The following is a 20,241-nucleotide window of genomic DNA, read 5'->3' as shown; positions in this document are numbered from 1 at the left end:
ATGGAGCTTTAAATTTTTTAAAATCTTTCTTTCTTAGTAATGTCTGTTTTTTTTTCAAGACTACTGTGTTTCTTGGGACTCAAAAGTCTTATTTTGGTAGTCAAAAGTTGTTTTTCTTTTGCATTCCAAGCATCACAGTTATGTTTCTCCTTGGAGGCTGATAGATGGTCCTGGACAACCAAGGAGAGGGTTTCATAAGAGAAATGCAAAATTTATTAACATGTTTTCAAATTTTATTATCTTCATTATGCATTTTTCTTGCAGCTGCCAACCCATTCATTCATTTATATGGCCTTTTTAATGTCCCACATTATTTCCTAGAGGGAAAATTTATCTCTATTTTGGAGACACCAGTAGGAATATAATAAGTGTCATAACTGAGTTTCATATTTTGAGGCAGTCACTGCACAACAGAATGGAATGAATATGCAATTTGAGTATGATCCCAGAGATGACAGGGATTGTGAAAAATCGTTTGGTGCCTAAGCAGAACCTAACCCTTTGAACCCATTGAACTTCCAAATCCCTCTACTAAAAAACTCCCATGGGCTTAGATATTGGGCTTCTGTCATCTATATACTGGAAGTGGGAGGAGGCTACATGAAGCCCGCTCCAAATGAGCTCACACTGGTGATTAATATGGCACTTAGTCTGTGGCCCAAGGCTCAGGACATCCATTTATGACAATGGTTCTCAACTGGGGTGATTTCCCACCCCTGCCTCCTGGCAACATTTGACAATGTCTGGTCACATTCTTGGTTGTCACAACTGGGGAGGTGCTACTGGCCTCTAGTGGGTAGAGGCCAGGGATGCTGCTAAACATCCTGCAATGCACAGGGCGACACACCACCCACAGTGAAGAATCATTGGGCTCTAATGTCAATATGCTTAAGCTGAGAAACTCTGATACAGAAAATGCTATTGAATCGAATCGAGTTATATTGATCTTGAACGTTAAGAGTGCATTTGGGCGCGGTTGCCCAATCATGGTCAGGTAGGAGCTTATCGGCGACCGCGTCCGGCTAATTTTGAGCCGCGCCTCCCACCGTCCACGGTGACGTGCCGGCCCTCCGGGCCGCGTCGGTCGGTGGGGGTGGCTCTGCCGGGCGTCCGGGCAGGAAGGGAGGCGGCCGCGGTGCCATTCTTAAAGGGGCCCGAGGGAAGGTGACTGCCGGAAGGAAAATGGTGAGCTGCCACCCGCGAGGGTGGGGGACAGAGGGCTGGGCCAGCCCGCTGGGCTTTCCTGTTTGCCGGGGCCGATCGCGGCGGGCAGCGCCCAGGGTGGGTCGGCGGCCGCTTCCGCCCCGGCTGCTGGCTGGCGCCCAGCGCCGGAGATGGGCGTCCCCCCGCCACCGCTGCCGCCGCCCCGCCTCAGGGCAGCCCCCCCAGCGGGCCCTGGGGCTGAGGTGCGGCCCGTGGGGTGGGCCATCCTCGCCGGTCCCGGATGGTGGGTGCCAGCTCCTGAGCTGAAGTGCTGGAGGTCCAGGGGTCTGGCCCGGCGGAGGGCTCCCCCAAACGCGGATTCTCTGCCCGGGGCCAGCGGGCGCGAGCACCGTCCGCCTGCCGGCCTTTGCCCGGAGGGCTCGCTCCAGTCGGATTCGGGTCTCTCGGCCTCGCCGCGGCTTATCGTGTCCTCCCCCGGCCTGCCTCTAAGGGTTTCCCCTAATCCTTGCTCTCCCTGAGTCACAGCAGCGGGAAACCTTTTGACCCAGGGCTTTGGCGCTGGCGTTACAGCGACTGTAAAGATCGTTAGCTTTCTGGGTCCAGCGGCTCTGGCTTCCTTTGGCCCCTGCACTCAAAAACAAGTGGCGACTGGCCCTGGCTGCTGTGCCTCGGTTGGAGGGAGCGTCCTCCCGTGCACCGTCAGGTCGCGGGTTCAAATGTGATCTGGGCACACACCTAGGTGGCGGCTTAGATCCCCCTCTGGCGCTTCCGGAGGCAACCAATCAGTGTGTCTCAGAACATCGATCCTTCTCTCCCTCCCTCTCTAAAAAAATAAAATTTATAACCTCTTAAAAACTTAAATATTTTTTTAAAAAAGGTGGAGAATTAAGTTGCTCAAAAAGGATCTGGATCTTTCCTATCAGGTTTTAAAATATGCTCCTTTCTTTGATTAAAAAAAGCAAAACACAAAATCCCATTGACCTATCTCTGACCTCCCACTCATTTCTCAGCCAACCTCCATGAATGGATCTTGTTTTGGTTACTAAATCCAAGGGACTCTTCAGTTCTTATTTTTCCTGACCTCTCAGCTGCAGTCCAGGGTGTTGACCACTCTCTCCTCTTTGAAGCATTCTCTTCCCTCCTGGCTTCTGGGACACAGAATCCCTGTTTTGTTTTGTTTTCTCTACTCCTGTTGGTCCATCTGTGCCCCATGCAATCTGTTCTCTTTCTCTGGACATAACACGTGGGAGCCCTAAGCTCTATCCCAATGCTTAATTTTTCTATTCTGTATTCTTCACCTTTCTTACCTACACTCACAGCGTCAATTGCCATATATATATATATATATATATATATATATATATATATATATATATATATATATATATAATATCTTGTGGAATTGTATCTCAGACCTTGCTTCTGAGATCCAGTCCAGATCTATGTGTCCCACTATTTAGTTAACATCCTCTGAGAGGCTTTTCCCCACTGGGGTTCCTCAAAGCCACCTCACTTTTCCAAAATAGAATTCATGTTATTTCCCCTCCAACATGGTCTTCCTCAGTGTTCTTTAATTTAGTGAAAGTAGCACTATTTAGTCTGTTACGCAAGTGAGAACCTTAGGAATCCTCTTGTAACCCTTTCCTAACCCACTCCTCCAAATATCCAGTCTGACACCAGCTCCTTTGTAGTGGTTAAGAAAGTGAGTGGGCTAGAGGTTAGGCTGCCTGGATTGAATCCTCGCTCCACTATTTATGTAATTTGGGGGGCGATAATTAACTTCTCTAACGGTAGTTTCTTGCAAAAAGGGGATAATAATACCCATCTCATGGGATTGTTTTGAGCATAAAGGGAGATCCATGTAAAGGACATAGGATAATGTTTCTCTCATAGTGTTTAACACATGTTAACTATTGGTAGAGGTATTCACCTATTTTTCTTTATATATATATATTTTTTATAGAGAAGAAAGGAGAGGGAGAGAGAGATAGAAACATCAATGATGAGAGTCATTGATTGGCTATCTCCTGCATGCCCCCCGAAATGGGGATCGAGTCCACAACCCAGGCATGTGGCCTTGGCTGGAATTGAACCTGGGGCCCTTCAGTCCACAGGCCGATGCTCTACCCACTGAGCCAAACCTGCTAGGGCTCACCTACTTTTCTTTATCCTCATCAGCCTGTCTAAGCAGCTTTTCATCTCTCACTGACCTAGCCTTGTCAGTTAACTAGTCTTGTTCTATTCATCCTGGCTCTCTGCCTGTTTCCTGCATGCAAACCTCATCATGTTTTCTGTTACCATCCTGCTTAAAACACCTTAGTGCAAGCATGTCAAACTCAAAGGCTAACATGGGCCAAATAAACAAGGTTTAAGTTTATGTGGGCTGCAAAAAAACACACAAAAGCTTCAGCTTTCATAAAAACAGGTTTATTTCGATGGAGACATGCTGAATACAAAGAGCTGAAATAAATGAGTAATCGTGAACATAAAATAATAAAACATTTTAATAAAAATTAATATTTTTCTTGAACATTAACTTACCAGACACTGAAAAACTGCACAAATTAATAAGCGTAACGCAAATAAACCTATTTTTCTTGTTCTCCGAAAGCGAAATATTTCCTGTTGCACACACCAAACAAGTCAGTCCAAGACTAACAACGCGGCAATCGTCTGCTAAAATATTCACTGCTGGTATTACTAGTAGTGGAGAGAAATGGTGCGCCTGCGCGTAAGGTGTGTAAGGGAAATGAATGGAACACGATTATAGTCATCAGTCATTAGTGAACCTTGTAGTTTGTTATTAATAATTTTGTATAACAGGATATTATAAAAATTAAGTTATGAAATTTTTATTAAATTTTCTTACATACTGTTATATTGGCTGGGCCGCAAAAAATATTCGTTGTGGGCCTCGAGTTTGACATGCTTGCCTTAGTGGTTTCCCTTTGCTCATAGATAGAGACCAAAATACTTAATATGACCCCCTGGGCTTTATGTTGTCCAGCTCCTACCAACCTCCTTTTGTACCATGTTTTTGTTCCTTCTCTGTGCTTGAGTCACACTGCCTTTCATTATCGTTGATGTGCCATGCTCACTTTAATCAGGGGTCTTTGCATGGGTAGTTTTGGTTCTCAGATGCTTTTTCCAGGCAAGCCTCCTGTGACCTTGATGTTCTTCACGGGTCATAAGTTCTCATAGCATCCTGTGTCTCCTTCCTAGTCGATCACAGGTACAAACGTACATGTTTTTGGCCTGATTCTTTTGATACAGGTCTGTACTCCACTAGACTTTACTATAAGCTCCTTGAGGGTAGGCTTATATTTTTTATTTAGTCATATGTCGCTTAATAATGGGGATACATTCTGAGAAATGTGTTGTTGGCGATTTCGTCATTGTGTGAACATCACAGTGTGCACTTACACAAACCTAGATGGTACAGCCTACTACATACCTAGGCTAAAACCAGCCTTTTGCTCCTAGGCTACAAACTTGTACAGCATGTTACTACTGTACTGAATACTGGAGACAATAGTAACACAGTGGTAAGTATTTGTGTATCTAAACATAGAAAAGATACAGTAAAAATAAGGTATAAAAGATAAAGTGGGCTCTTCCCATTAGCGGCCAGAGGTGACCTATGAAAATGGTTCACTATTCTCTTGACCCAGAAAACCCCACAAAATCATGAGGTTCAGATCTTCGTGTTCACTGTAAGAACACTCATGAAACTGCTCACGCCATCAGGGGTATGCATATCTGCAAAGCCACTGAGTATCTGAAGAAGGTCACTTTACAGAAGCAATGTGTCCCATTCCGTAGTTAAAATGTAGGTGAGCCCAGGCGAACAGTGGGGCTGCACCCAGGGTCAGTGGCCCAAAAAGAGTGCTGAATTTTTACTGCACATGCTTAAAAAATGCAGAGAGCAATGCTGAACTTAAGGGTTTAGATGAAGATTCTCTGGTTATTGAGTACATCCAGGTGAACAAAGCTCCAAGATGCGGCACAGAACTTACAGAGCTCATGGTTAACCCATATGAACTCTCCCTGCCACATTGAGATGATCCTTAATGAAAAAGAGCAGATTGTTCCCAAAACAGAAGAAACTGAAGAAAAAAAAATAGGGCCTGGGAATATATTCAGAATAAAATAAATACGAATAAAAGTTAGGGGGAAAAAAAGATAAAATGGTGTATCTGTATAGGGCACTTATCATGAATGGAGCAAGCAAGCCTGGAGGATGCTCTGTGTGAGTCAGTGAGTGGATGGTGAATGAATGTGAAGGCCTAGGATACACTACTGTGCACTTCATAAACACTGTACACTTAGGGTGCACCAAATTTCTAAGACAACATGAAATTAAATCAAGCTCAAGAGAATGATGCAATCAAGAAATGCTGTAAATGAGATGTATGAGGCTGCTGCCAGTATAAAATGACACACTGTTTTATAGGAAACTTTGTAAGTATAAAGTACACTCTAAAATAATAGTAAAAAGTATAGTATATACATAAACTAGTAACATAGTCTTTTATTATCATTGTCAAGTATTATGTACCACATATAACTGTATGCTAAACTTTTATATGACTGGGAGTACAGTAGGTTTTTTAATACCAATATCACCACAAACATACATTACAGCTAAGATGTCACTAGGTGATAGGAGTTTTTCAGCTCCATTATACTCTTACGGGATCACCATTGTATATGCAGTAAGTTGTTGACTAAAATATCGTTATGCGGTGTATAATGGCATATCCTATGATATATCACACCTTACATATTACCATATAAAGTTGTTTTCAGAGTGTTATACTCATTCTTAAATTCTTCTATTAACTATAAGCAATTAGAATTGGTCTTCTTACCTGTAGGAAGAAATTATTGGCCTTACGTTATTGGGAGAGGTGCAAATGCAAGAAACTATATATTAAAAAAAAAGCTAGCCTTAACTGGTTTGGCTCAGTGGATAGAGCGTCGGCCTGCAGACTGAAAGGTCCCAGGTTCAATTCTCATCGATGTTTCTAGCTCTCTATCCCTCTCCCTTCCTCTCTGTAAAAAATCAATAAAATATATATATATTTTTAAAAAGCTATATAAATTAAATCACAACATGACGCGCCCCTCCCCCCCCGCCCCCAATACACACACACACTTGGTTTCTGATCCTTAGAATGTCAGGATTGCACGAGCAGCTCTTGGTATCAGAGCTGGAAGATAAATAAGTCTTATAAATTGCTCCTTGCCTAAACAAAAATCTAAAATATTTATTAATTTCAGTAGTGGGTTCTACCTTTGGTTGAGAAGAGACTGGAAATTGTTGTTTTCTGACTTCATTACCTTTCTTGGAAGGTAGAAAAAAAATAAGATTAGGGTTGAATACTACCTTCAGGAAGCTCCATAGGATTTAGCATCTCTTTCTCTAAAGGTAACTAAAAGGGTGGACACATGACTCCTAAGGAACCTGATTGGATAGTACCTATGGGTGGGTATATACATAAACTAGTATAATTGTTTACTTTCTAATTGTATAATAGCATATCGTATGGTATGTCACACCTTATGTATTACCAGTGTTCTGATTTAAAGGACAATTTTAAAAAATGGATAGCTATTTCCTGCTTTAACCTATGCTTTTAATTTACCCAACACAGGGTAAAAAAACAGGCTTTTATTAGATATTTATTGTAACTTAAAATTGGAAGCCCTAATACTTTTGGGTTATAATGACACATATGTATTTAGTATTGGTCTCAGCACTGTTTTGATTTTCTTAAAGAAGACAGGGGGAACCTATACATGAAAAGATCCCAAAATATGTGGGTTTCTTTTTAAACCAACATGAAAAAAAAACAACACCTTAAAATAGTGAGAGAAATTGGAGCTCTTTCTGTATATTTAAGACTGGAATTACTGTTAGTTTTTTTTAGGTGAGATAATGTTATTACCTTTATATTTTAACTAGAGGCCCAGTGCACTAAATTCGTGCAGGGGGGGGGGGAGGGTGTATCCCTCAGCCCAGCCTACACCCTCTCCAATCTGGGATCCCTCAGGGGATGTCCAACTGCCGGTTAAGGGGCATTAACTCTAGCCATTAGAAAAATCGCACAGAATGTCCTTGATATACAGTGTGGTTTTATGAGTTGTTTTAAAAATAATGGCCATTCCTTTAAATAATATCTGCTTACATACAATACAGCTGGTACTATGTGAATTCAGAATGTTAATATCATAAAATCATAGAAGGTTGTAGTGGAAATAACCTTGAATTGTCCAGTCCAAACTTTTATAAATATTGGAATTCGCTTTTCAAAGATTTTGAATGCTTTTTGTCCTAAGAAGCTTAACCAACTTTTGAGGCAACCCATTTTCTGTGAAAGGACTGGGGTACTCTGGTGGCATGTGCACGGTGGGTCTGGCTACACCGTGCACCTGCTGCCCCCAGGCTGGGCTGAAAGGACTGGGGGACTCTGGCGGGGCTGAGGGGACTGGGCGCCGCCATCTTTGTGACAGCGTGATGGTCAATTTGCATATTCCCTCTTTATTAGATAGGATGGCACATACTGTCATTTTAATGATGCATACTGAAAAACAGTTGAAATGATTTCTGGCCTTTGCTGTGTGATAGGCCATGGGACAGTGAGGGTGCTGGATGAAATAAGATTGGCTATGTGTTTATAATGGTTGAAGCTGAGTGATAGTGCATAGGGTCCCACTATTCTAGTCTCTACTTTTATGTGTTCGAAGATTTAAACATTAAAAAAAGAAAAGAAAGATTTCCATCCTCATGATTGCAATCATCGATACATTTGCACCACTAAAAGAAGAGTGCTTTTGATCATTTCCTTGCCAGTTTTCTGGAGAAGAGTCTCTAATAATTTTTCATAATTGTTTAAATCTGGTTTTGCTTTCATAATTCTTAATAACTTTTTTAAAGTCCCGTAGTCACATAATTAAGATATAAATATTATTGGCCCTTATTCTTAGTGTTTGTTTTTCATATTGTTTGTTTGTTTATATATTTTTCATAGTTGTGAGACACAAAAATAAATCCAGGTCTTATTAATTATAAGCACAGTAAGATGATTATCCTCTTATTTCTGTACTTGCCCCACATTCTTTCCTTCCTCTATAGTTCTGATAAAATTACACATTAATATATGTCTAGTTCTCTGAGATATTTATTAGCTAAAGAGAAAGTTAAAGTATACATATAAAATGAACAAATGTGTGTAATTAATGTAGATACAAAGGTTGGTAGATTCAAAAGCTCTTTAAGTGTTCATGTGTTTCATGTTAATGCTTTCACATAATTGTGACATTTGTAGATGTCAATATACCTTTTTAATGTACAGGTTTTATAACTTTTAACATATACATATATTGAAATCATGGCATTTTATACATGATTTTTTTTTCTTTCTTTTCCAGAGTGAGTCTTTGGTGGTTTGCGATGTTGCTGAAGATTTAGTGGAAAAACTGAGAAAGTTTCGTTTTCGCAAAGAAACAAACAATGCTGCCATTATAAGTAAGCTAAAAGCGATTGCTTCAGTTACATGGTATTAGTTTGTTTTTATCTTATAGCTACATTGAATAAGCGGAATGTTTAGAAAGTAATTTAACTCCTCCTGTTTTAACCTCTTCCCCTTTTAGATCAGTTTGAAAAATAAGTAACAGCCCTAGCTGGTTTGGCTCAGTGGGATAGAGCATCGGCCTGCGGACTGAAAGGTCTCAGGTTCGATTCTGGTAAAGGGCACATGCCCGGGTTGCAGGCTCAGTCCCCTGTGTGGGGCATGCAGGAGGCAGCCGATCAATGATTCTCTCTCATCATTGAGGTTTCTATCTATCTCTCCCTCTCCTTTCCTCTCTGAAAACAAAAATATATTTCAAAAAAAGTAACAGCTAATATCACAAAACAGAGGTGCAGTATTCTACTTCCCCCTCTGCTACCTACAGTGTTGGAGATTATCTTCTCGGTCACTTGGTCATTTTTAGTGACCCATCCATCTCTTATCTTTTAACTTCTCAAGGGACTAAAAATAGCCTGGCCATTCATCCTCAAACAGAAACAGAAATCTTTGCCTACATCTAAAATGGTAAATAAAGTTCAGCATTGTGTTCAAAGTGATTTGCACCCTTATTTCAATTTTAGACGCAAACTCTAGTTTCATGCATTTGAGTTGAAGCTTTACTGACTTCGGACAATAGAAAGAATAATATGAATGTTTTCTCTCCCACTGTATTCTATATCTGATGTTATTCAGATTTCTTTTATATTCTTAGGTAATATTTAATCTGAGTAGTAATTTAGAAAGATGAAGGAAGGAGGGGTAAAATATAAAAGTGTATAGACTATGTTTAACAGAGATGCTTCTGGCAGATGTGAATTAATGAAGTGGTGACAATTTGTTTTATTACAAATAAACACTACAACATAGAAATACAGACCTTAACACAGTGCCATCTTGCCACAGAAAGGTAAAGCTATTTGAGATCATATTGTATCTCACAGCATTTACTGTGAAATTAGTGCAAAACCAAAAATGGCCAGCTTTTCAGAGTGGTATGAAAGAACAGGTATAAATGTTCTAAACACATTTTAATTTGGCATTGGATTATGTTACATACAATTGAATATAGATATCACTGTTATTTGTAAGTCACTTTCTTAGAATCCTCTACTCATATTGCACCGTGAAACCCTGACTCTGGAGAAGCTGGGAATCTGACGGTTGTTCGGTCCTGACTCCTGGCTCACTTTCTCCTTATAGTTCTAACCATGGTACATAGACCAATCTCAGTCACAGTCACCCTTTTAGACCTTTCCTTATTATAGAGGAAGTTGCATTTGAGTTACAAAGTTCTCTGAATACATAGTAAATGTAAGAAGTTGACATAAAGTTCTAAATAAGCAAAGTAAGTGTGGGGGATTATGGGTAAAAACTTCTAAATACTGACTTCTTGAAAAGCTAAGCTAGCTAATTGACCATGAACTAAAACTCAGAATGACTTTTCTTATGCTTGTGTTTCTTGATGTTTTAATTTTAGATTCCAAAAAGGGTGCTGAGACTCTGGGGTTGGGTAGATTAAGGTCACATTAGAATCACAGTTTACTCATACTATATTTTTATTTTAGTGAAGATTGATAAGGATAAACGCCTGGTGGTACTGGATGAAGAGCTTGAGGTTTGTTTGATCAGCTAAATACAGTTTTATAGTTAAGCAATTATTGCCCAAAATATGTTATATTAGTTACATGTACTTCTAAAATGAGTTCTACACCTTTAAATACATGCTTATTATGCATGAAAAACATATGCTAATTATTCTGTAGTGCTTTGTCTTGCTAATTTAATCACCTTCTTTAAAACAATAATGAATCAGTCTAACAAGTGGTAGAAATTAGGGCTATATATCCAGTAATTACTGAGTAAACTTTATAACTTGCTTCTAAATTGCTTGGCCAATAAATAAAAACTAAAACCCTATAACTCAAATATTTAGTTTGTCAAATTAAGTAATTTAGAGTGAAAAGAAATTAATTTTGGCCCTGGCCGGGAAGCTTAGTTGATTAGAGCATTGTCCCCATAAGTCAAGGTTTCGGGTCTGATTCCGTCAGAGCACATACAAGAAACAACCAATGAATGCATAAATAAGTGGGACAACAAAATCTCTCTCTCTCTCTCTCTCTCTCTCTCTCTCTCTCTCTCTCTCTCTCTCTCTCTCTCTCTCTCCTCCCCTCCTCCTGCTTCTTCCTTTCTCTCTCAAATCAATAAAAATAAAAAGAAGAAGAAATGAACTCTTCCCTACCCCCCTAATTCAGATATGTTGTTTCTCCTGAGAGGTTGGCTTATCTCACTATTTTCTGACAGTTGGAACGTGAGCATAGACTGCTGTGCCTCTCAGCCCAATGTTTAGTGATTAACAACTAAACTGAGTAGGCTTTCTTTAGATTGAGGGTTCAGGAACCTCAGTTTGTGTGCAACTTAATAAAATAAAATTTTATGTTGTGGTGTATGGTTAGGTATTTATACCTATTGGTAGAATGGGTGCTTGGTATATATCTCAAGGATATAGGTAAAAAATTGTTTAAAAGTTGTTTTTCTCTATTATGCCAGGGCATTTCACCAGATGAACTTAAAGATGAACTACCTGAACGACAACCTCGATATCCTTTTCTTAGTTCTTTAAAAATATTTGTTTCTTTTAGTGGCCAGAATTTTATTTATGACGTTTAATTTTTCAACTTTTAGAAGACATATTTTACAAAATTTTCTTCTACACCATGATCACAATCAAATTAAAATATGTATGCACATATTGGACCAAGAAAAGTGAAAAGTTGGTATATTAGTGGGATGAATTATTTTTTTAAATTCCATTTATTATGTATTTATAATAAAAATGAGAAAGATAAATCCATATGAAATTCATACTTTTAATACATTTATTTTTGAGAGATTGTATGATTTTATAACTTATCATGGGGCCTATTTATAAATTTGTGGAAAGATAATAAATAGTGAAGGTGTGGCCTAAATGGGTATGTTAGAAATTTATCACTCACTAGCTCCCCAGGTGTGTATTTCAAAACTTTGTTGTTAAGTGCTTGTCTCATAGAGCAGTAATTTTAGTTTCTTTAACTTGAGAAAAACCTTCATTGTCTATAGTTACAAATATCAACATGATGATGGAAGAGTTTCATATCCTCTGTGTTTTATTTTCTCAAGTCCTGTTGGTAAGTGAATTTTTTTAAATAGTGCATATTTGTTTCTGATCTATCACCAGAAGTCTCACAAGTACCACCGTTCAAGTCCACAGTAAAATCTCTACTTGAACTCTTTTCTAAATTTTACTATTTGTGTCATTTACTTAGCACTTAAAATACACTGGAGTATATTTTTAACTTAATACGTAATCAAACTGTAAATTTTCTTCAGGGCAGATCTCTCCCACTGACCCATCACCATCCCAAAACCTTATCTGTGTTAGACATCAATAAAATTGAACTTGATATTTAAAGTCAAAATTAAGAAAGTGCTAACAAGTTTTTAAGTGTTTGCAATGATTTAAAAGTCAAGATCTGCAGAGGTCTAGCCTCATTTATTTTTGCTGACCTAAAGCTTATTTATTTGTAATTTAGCTATGTCTCTTTGTACAGTATGCAAGTAAGTCTCAGAATCACATTTAGACTGAAGTTTTTATAAACTTTGAAAGTATAGGAAACCCTAAATGTATCATTTTTTAAAAAGCAAATAATGAAAACCCATTGCTTTGTCAAAATCTAAGTCTCATTTCTACACAAATCTCTTTTCCAGGATGTAAGCCTGAACAACAAATGATGTATGCTGGGAGTAAGAATAAGCTAGTCCAAACAGCTGAACTAACCAAGGTGGGATTTATATTTACCTGCTTGTTGAGACAGTATTTTCACTTAGAAAACAGTAGTTCCCCTCCCTTCACCCACAGTTTCAATTATCTATGGTCAACCATAGTTTGTCACAAATTCCAGAATTAAACAATTCATAAGTTTTAAATTGTACATGATTCTGAGTAGCATGATGAAATCTTTGTCCTGCGCGGGACATGAGTCATCCCTTTGTCTAGTGAACACAGTGTATAGAGATATACACTGTATACTTGCCTGTTAGTATGTGTCTCAGTTATGAGGTCACTGTCCAGGTATCACAGTGCTTGTGTTCAGGTAACCCTTATTTTACTTACTGATGGCCCCAAAGCGCAAGGGTAGTGATGCTGGAAATTCAGCTATGCCAAAGAGAAGCCGTAAAGTGCTTTCTTTAAGTGAAAAGGTATATGTATAGGAAAAAACATACTATATATATATATATATGACTCAGGCAATCCATTGGGAGTCAGGTGATAACCTGAGGATAAGGGGGGTGGGGGGAGGGGACTACTATACAGAGCCATAAAATAATCTGAAGAGTGAAGTATTTTAATGAAATTGAACATTATTTAGAACAGAGCAGTAAATTAGTCAAAGCTTTTTATTAGCTGAAAATAGAATGATAGAAATCTTGAACCAGATGTGTGTTTTTGAATGGGAATTGTAAGTTCATTAGAAGAAATCACATTAAAAATGTAGGCAGTTTTAGAAAAGCCACTGTAACTATTCAACCTATTGAGATTTCTTCATCTTCCATAATATAATTTCTAATAGATAAAAGTCAGCATTGAAACCTTACCGTAGACTGAATGAACCAGATTCTGTGCAGGAATTCCATATGCAGTTAACTATATTGCTTCCAAATCTAAAGAATACGTATTACTAGCTTTATTAAGCTAGAACATTCTAGCTTAATGTTTTATATGAGACAGTTGTTTTATGATTTAATATGTCCCCATTGTCTTATGGCAGTTTTGAAGGTTAGAGGTAAGAAGGGTACTTGCTCTTAAACTTGTAACTTCCACATATTAGTTTGAGTTGAAAAAGTAGTTTATACATTTTAGATTTTGAAATAGAATATTACAGCACTGAAATAGTATTAAATAATATTTCCTTTCAGGTTTTTTAAAAAGATTTTTATTGATTTTTAGAGAGAGGAAGGGAGAGGGGGAGAGAAACTGATGAGAAAGCAAAACATCCATTGGCTGTTTCCAACCCCCCCCCCCCCCCGCCGTGAGCGCACACACACCCTCACTGGGGATGGAGCTGGGACCTGAAACCTGGGCATGTGCCCTGACCAGGAATTAAACCAACAAACCCCTGCTGCACAGAACCATACCCAGCCAATGAGCCACATTGGCCAGGGTGTTGTCTGTTTTTAAATGTTTTTATTGCTTTTAGAGAGAAAGGAAGGGGGAGAAAGAGAAAAAAACAACAAAATATTAATGTGAAAGAGAAACAATATCAGTTGCCTCCTGCTGGAGAATCGAACCCGCAACCTGGGTATGTGCCCTGAACAGGAATTGAACTGGTGACCTGTTGATGCTCAACCAACTGAGTCACACCCCCAGGGCTCAGGTTTTATTTTAAGGACAGCATCAGTGTTTTCTCCTTGGGTGCTTAATCGTCAATCCAGGGGATGTCTTTAAGTGCATTCCGCTTTTTCCCTTTAGTCCATATGCTTGTCATTGGTACCACCAATATATAGAAACTACCTTTCCTCATTTGTACCATAGGAATTCCGTGGAGTTGCTGTAGGAGCTTGGGTGGTTAAGAAAGAGCTCTGTTAATAAATAGCCTCAAGTCTATTCTAATCCTATGACCTAAAGTGCTGAATTAAGGCATTACAATTTACAAATTACTTTTACAAATAATCCCTTTGAATCCTCTCCACAGCCTTGTGAGGTTGATGGTGCTATTCCTATTCTGTAGATGGGAAAACTGAGGTTCAGAGGATGAATGACTTGTCCAGGGTTGCATAGTAATAAATGACAAAACTAGGACTCAAACCCACATCTGGCCTCAAATCCCATTCTTTCTGCTGTATTTACATTTTTTCTCTATAGCCATTATACTTTCTGGGCCTGTGTATATGCAGGTTCTTGCTGGAGATTTGTGGCCAGTCCATCTTTATCAATGCAATCTACATCTATTTCCTCCAATTATGGAGGACCAGCTTATGTTCTTTTATTTAGCTCCTAACCAGACTGATTTATTTGGGTTGTCTCTTTTAGTGGGTAGGATTTACAAAATTGCTCACTTATAAGAGAGTTTTGGTTTTATGCCATCTTAATTGCTAAACTTTGGTAACTGAGTACTTAATATTTAAAAAAAGTAAAGCCCCTCCCAAATGGAATATCTAATTTACACAGATTAAGTCATGATCAAGATCAAAGGAAGGAGAACCTGGTATTTAATGAGTTTGATTTTTTTTTTTAAAGTATCAGAGTATAACCTAAATTGTTTTTTTGTTTGTTTGTTTGTTTGTTTTGTTTTTTAAGGTATTTGAAATAAGAAATACTGAAGACCTAACTGAAGAATGGTTACGTGAGAAACTTGGATTTTTCCATTAATGTGAAGTTCTATGTTTCTAAAGTATTTATGTATTAACCTGACCATACTGGAACCAGACATAAATACTTATTTATGCCTAAAATGCACTGTTATTTACAGTTTGTTTCCTGCAGTAAAGAAAAATTCTTCATTTGTTCAAAGTTTGAGCAAAGAGGAAATCATCTTCATAGTAATGAAACTTTGTAAAACATTTCCCTATATTTGTAATTGTTAGGTGGACTACTCTCCAGGGACTTTTTGCACTCTTGTGACCAATTTCTATAACTTACGGTTCAGAATTTGTTACTATTTGCAGACACCAATGGAAATTGGGTATTGTGATAGACAACAGTTGCCTCCTTTTGACAAATACTGGATATTAGCAGTTTGTAAATGAAAACAGCATATTATCTCTTATCAAAAATTTGAAATTAATTTGGGGTAAAAGACTTGAGTGACCCAATTTTGAGCCATGAGTAATAATTTACTATAGTGTAACCTGCATTACAACTATATTTTTCATCAGTTCTATCCCTTCTTTGGTTTCCTTTATCCTTTTTAATCAAGTCCAGAAACTTTGTTCTTCAATCGCTCATTCTTAAGGTCTGGGAGTTAGATTTTATAATAATGTTGACTATTCTTATGGAAAATAACATCTTAGGAATTGATGGGTTGTAACTAATCAAGGGCTTCATTCCTGGTTGTGTCATTTCTAGAGAGTAACATCTTATTTACAAAGCACCTCTTAATGTTGTCCTGTGAAAAGTAGTTATTTTAAATTTGTTAATACTGTGCCTTTGATTTGTTAGCATTAAAGTTAGTTTAAGACTTTTACACTGCCAGTATTCTGGATTTGGTGAAATTAATACTTTTGTAAAGGGTCCAAGTAAAACAATTTTCTAATGTGTGTATCTGAAATTTGTAATAATGTCAACTTCATATTTTTAAAATTCCAACTGTCCACTTGCATTGGTGAATATATGGCAGTTGAGAGTTATAAATTTGGGCATATTTGTAATTAGTTTTGTGCCATTGAAAAAACTTACTTGTCTTAAAACCTTGGCCATAACATTAACACATCAATAGAAATTGCATTTTATATCCTAAATTTCAGAAAATATTCTAAATTTGACACCTGTCTTGTTAGATGATGGCATCCTTGGCATAGAGCAAGAATTCTAATATATAGTAGTATACTTTAAATATGTAAAAGCAAACAAGTAGCTGTTTAACATTTATTTGACAAAAGATTTTGAGACTAAAGACTAACCAAATTTAGTGAGTGAATTCTTATATTAAGAATATTTTAGTCATTTTAAAACTAGCAAAGGCATTTTTTTTATGTTGGCATGTTTTCCATTCATATGTTTTTTGCATTTTTTGTTTTGAGGTTTCTGTGCCAACTTTAACAAAGAGGCAAAGATAGTTGGAATTTTCATAATATTGAATAGAGCATCTTCTGTTCCCAACACTCTTTGGCTTCACTAATCTAGAAACAGGAAGCAATAGGAAGTTAGTTGGAAATAAGGAAGTACTAGAGTGGGTATTTGTTTTGTTAATGAATGGGAAGGATTTTTTATTCCAATTTCCAGGGAGAGAACATTACCCAGGAATTTTAAGAATTCTTTAAACAGCTATTTTGATATTGGAGAATAATGCTTATAATTCTGCAGAGATGCAAATGTAATCCAAGTGAATTTAATGTAATCCAAGAGTGTTTTTAATATTTTGAATGAAAGAAATTAGATTTGTTTCATCTGCTTCTCAGCAATAAGAAACTAGTGCTGCAAGAATGTATTTTTCAATGCAGTTCGTTATTTTGTCTTGCTCATTTTAGTTTTGAAAGTCCTTAGAATGTCAGATAATATTGACCTCCATATGCAGAACTCTTAGTTCCCCTGTTTTCTAAAAGGGGCAAAGAACTGTGATAAACCATGTTATTTTGAGCTTGTCTGCTTCTTATCAATAACATGTATTTGCAAGACAATAGATCAAGGTTAGGGGATCAGTAGAACATATTTTACTCCCTCTGTCCTGTAGGGAGATTGACAAATCCCATACTCTATGTTCTCAGACTTTTATATACATTTCTCTTCCATCTAACCAAATTTTGCATTGTTCTTTACAAGTACATTTCTTATTTGATCTCTTTTTCTGCCTTCTCTCAAATAGTAACTCCAGATCTCATAAGTCCAGTTTTTACATTCCATAACTTTCTGGTACAGCCATTCCCATTCAGCCTTAAATCTTAATCTTTCCTTTTTGGTAGCAGTTTTTTTTCCCCTGGGAACCTCCTGCATAGTCTTCTCAATTAGCATCAGTTTTGAAGTTGTTGGCCTTGCATATGTCCTGCTTAGTATCTAATGTTGTCAAAATAGGACCAGCTAGTAATCACAGCACATTTTTAGTATGGCTTTGGTGGCAACAGAACTGACATGAAGAAACTGTTCTCAGGTTACTGTGCTGAAATTCCAAAACACCAGAGTTTTGAATAGTAATCAGTTTGTTCAGGTACTGAAGCAGTTATTTTAGGAAAAAAAGTTGGTTGACTGACTGTGTTTGTTTAATTGACTTCTAAAATAAGTGTTCAAATTGTCTATTTCTAAAAAGTTTACTAAATATCTAGTGCAATTAAACATACTCTTGTTTAAGAGGGTATTGCTAAATTTTTTATCTTCATTACTAAATCATCTTTGTAGCATAATGTCTGTCAGCACTTTTCTCTCCCTTTTTACCTCCTATTTTCAGAAATCAAACGTAGCCATAAATTGTATCCTGGTCTGACACTTTAACTAAAAATTTCCTGTTAGAGGAATTTATTGCCAAATTAAATTTGGCTGTCTTTATACCCTACCCATATAGCTAGTAATGAAGGTATACTTAAAAAAATGTTTGGACTACTTTAAAACCTGAGCAGTCATTAATCCATAATGTGGACTAGTGGTGAATAGATATTTTCATAAGGGTTTAAATGCTGATATTTCTTAGAAGCAGAGAGTAACTCATATTTTGTCAATTCAAATATTCTTAGTATGGTTGCTTTCCCTGTTTGTTCAATAGACTGATAATACTGGAATCTACAGAATTTGAGCCTTTCATACTTATGTGAAGACATGTCTCACACATTTCTGGACAAATCTTATTTTGTATTTCTGGAAGAATGTAAACCTTATAGACCACTTAAAACCAGTGGTCCCAAGTTGAATATTATTGAGAAATTTGTTTCCTCTTATGCCATTTGACATTTCAAATCACTAATCATGTTCCTGTAATATATAAAACAACTACATTATGATTATGATGTAAACTGTGTTTTCTTGCTTTTTTGGAATATAGTTCGTATACATATAATTACTTGAATATTATCTGAGATCACTAACATGCCAGGGTGGTTCCCACTGACTTTGATGGTCCAATATAAATCTCATTTAGGAGGCTTGAAACAGTAATGGTTTAGTCTTGTGAATTTTAACAGTTCCCTGTCATCGTTTAACAAAATCAACAACTGGCACAATTTCTTAAACTGTGGTTTCAGTCTCTGCTAGTTCATATTGCATGTTTATTTTGGACAGTCTTCTGTTAAGCATGGTGCTTGTACTGGTTTAAATAAAATGTTAACATGAAAGGACTTCTAGCTTTTCATTTTTTACTCGCCTCCTCTTCCCTTTGCAGTTACTGTTACCTGCCTGGCGCAGTTATGGCATTTGTGTGAGCCACACAGATACAGCAGTTTATCCTGAAAACCTGAGAGGGGAAAATAAATGGGAATCACTTGGCAATGTAGGATTGGGAGAGGGAAAATGTAATGAGATTATAAACTTTTCTAAAACATGGTCTGATGCTAAAATTATTTATTTGTAGCAGCTGAGGACTTTATTTCAAATGATGAACTGTTGCTTTCAAAGGGAAAATTAGATGTTAGAGGCACTGTGTATGTCCTAAGAAACAAAATAAAGCTTCTTTTATTGAGTATAGTTTATCACTGTTTATTAACCATCCATTGAAAGCCCATCCTGCCTTTATGATATATTATCCTACCTGGTATGTGTTTCATAGGTATCTATTGAATGAATAAAACTCACCAGTGCTTACATAGTTTTGCCATATACATCTTTTGATTGAATATGTGGTAGTACTCACAGTATATTTATGGTTATGAAAGGAGTGGTTTATGCCTTTCCATCTTTAAGAATCTCACTAGGAGATTTGGCCACAGGGAAACATGTCTTCCTTATTTCTCAAATTTGGCTACTTGGCCAGCCCCTAAATTTTTTCACCTTCCTGTCTTTTTGTCCTTTTCACTTTTCAGCAGCAAAACACATTTATGACGACTAACCTCATAGCATGGGCCCACCCTCATGTGCATGAGGGCACACCCTGAGTGGAAATGGTATCCTTGTACAGTATATTTTTAGTTATGTTGGGAGCCAATTAGATTAAGATCTTATTGCTGAGCATGGGGGAGGTTTCACACAGTTCTCTTAATCTTTACTCGACATCTGCTCGTAGGCTACATGAAAAAGCTCCCTACTGAGGTAACCCTCTTTTCTAATTATAGGAGAGAAAAGGCTGAATGCCTAGGTTGCATCCAAAAGCCACCCTGTAGTGCTTAGACAAAGCAGGGCAAGGCTGTGAAGGCTGTGTGTGTGTGTGTGTGTGTGTGTGTGTGTGTGAGAGAGAGAGAGAGAGAGAGAGGGAGGGAGATTGCTGAAGGGGCAAGTCTTTAGGCAGCTGTTATTTGTTTCAAATGGATGTACTTTCCTGTCCTCAACCCTCTCCCGATTGCTCACTTCCAGCTCTGCCTGCTAAACCCAAGGGCAGCCTGCCTGTATGATGTTGCCTGACTGGTACCAGAAATGAGCTGGGCTAATCTATAACTATAAAGTACCTTCAATTCCTGACACTGGGGAGATGATCTCATTCTCCTGAATGAGGCAGTTAGCAGTGGGAACTGAACTTGGAAGAATGCCATTGGATGGAGATGAGGCCATGTGCAGCCTACGGAGCAGAGGGAGAGATGCTGCCAGCTGGACACTATAGCATGAAGCAGGCAAGCAGAGACAGCTGAACCGTGAGCCTGCACTGAAGAGACACTCCTGCCTGTTAGGTTCCTA

At 37.8% G+C, this 20,241-nt stretch overlaps 1 protein-coding gene across 1 annotated transcript; it reads left to right on the top strand.

Moving 5' to 3' along the window:
- Positions 1–1,069: 1,069 nt before the first annotated feature.
- On the top strand, positions 1,070–18,755 carry GMFB (glia maturation factor beta). Its single transcript, XM_079767755.1, has 7 exons — positions 1,070–1,185; positions 8,599–8,695; positions 10,304–10,353; positions 11,286–11,335; positions 11,823–11,905; positions 12,486–12,559; positions 15,076–18,755. Exons 1-7 carry the CDS (start codon positions 1,183–1,185, stop codon positions 15,145–15,147), a joined length of 429 nt encoding a protein of 142 aa, XP_079623881.1. The 5' UTR covers positions 1,070–1,182; the 3' UTR covers positions 15,148–18,755.
- Positions 18,756–20,241: the final 1,486 nt, after the last annotated feature.

This window comes from Cnephaeus nilssonii (genome assembly GCF_951640355.1).
Source record: "Cnephaeus nilssonii genome assembly, chromosome: 4".
NCBI lineage: Eukaryota > Metazoa > Chordata > Mammalia > Chiroptera > Vespertilionidae > Cnephaeus > Cnephaeus nilssonii.
Note: the sequence above shows the minus strand (reverse complement) of the source record. Positions and strands in the feature narration are given on the sequence as shown.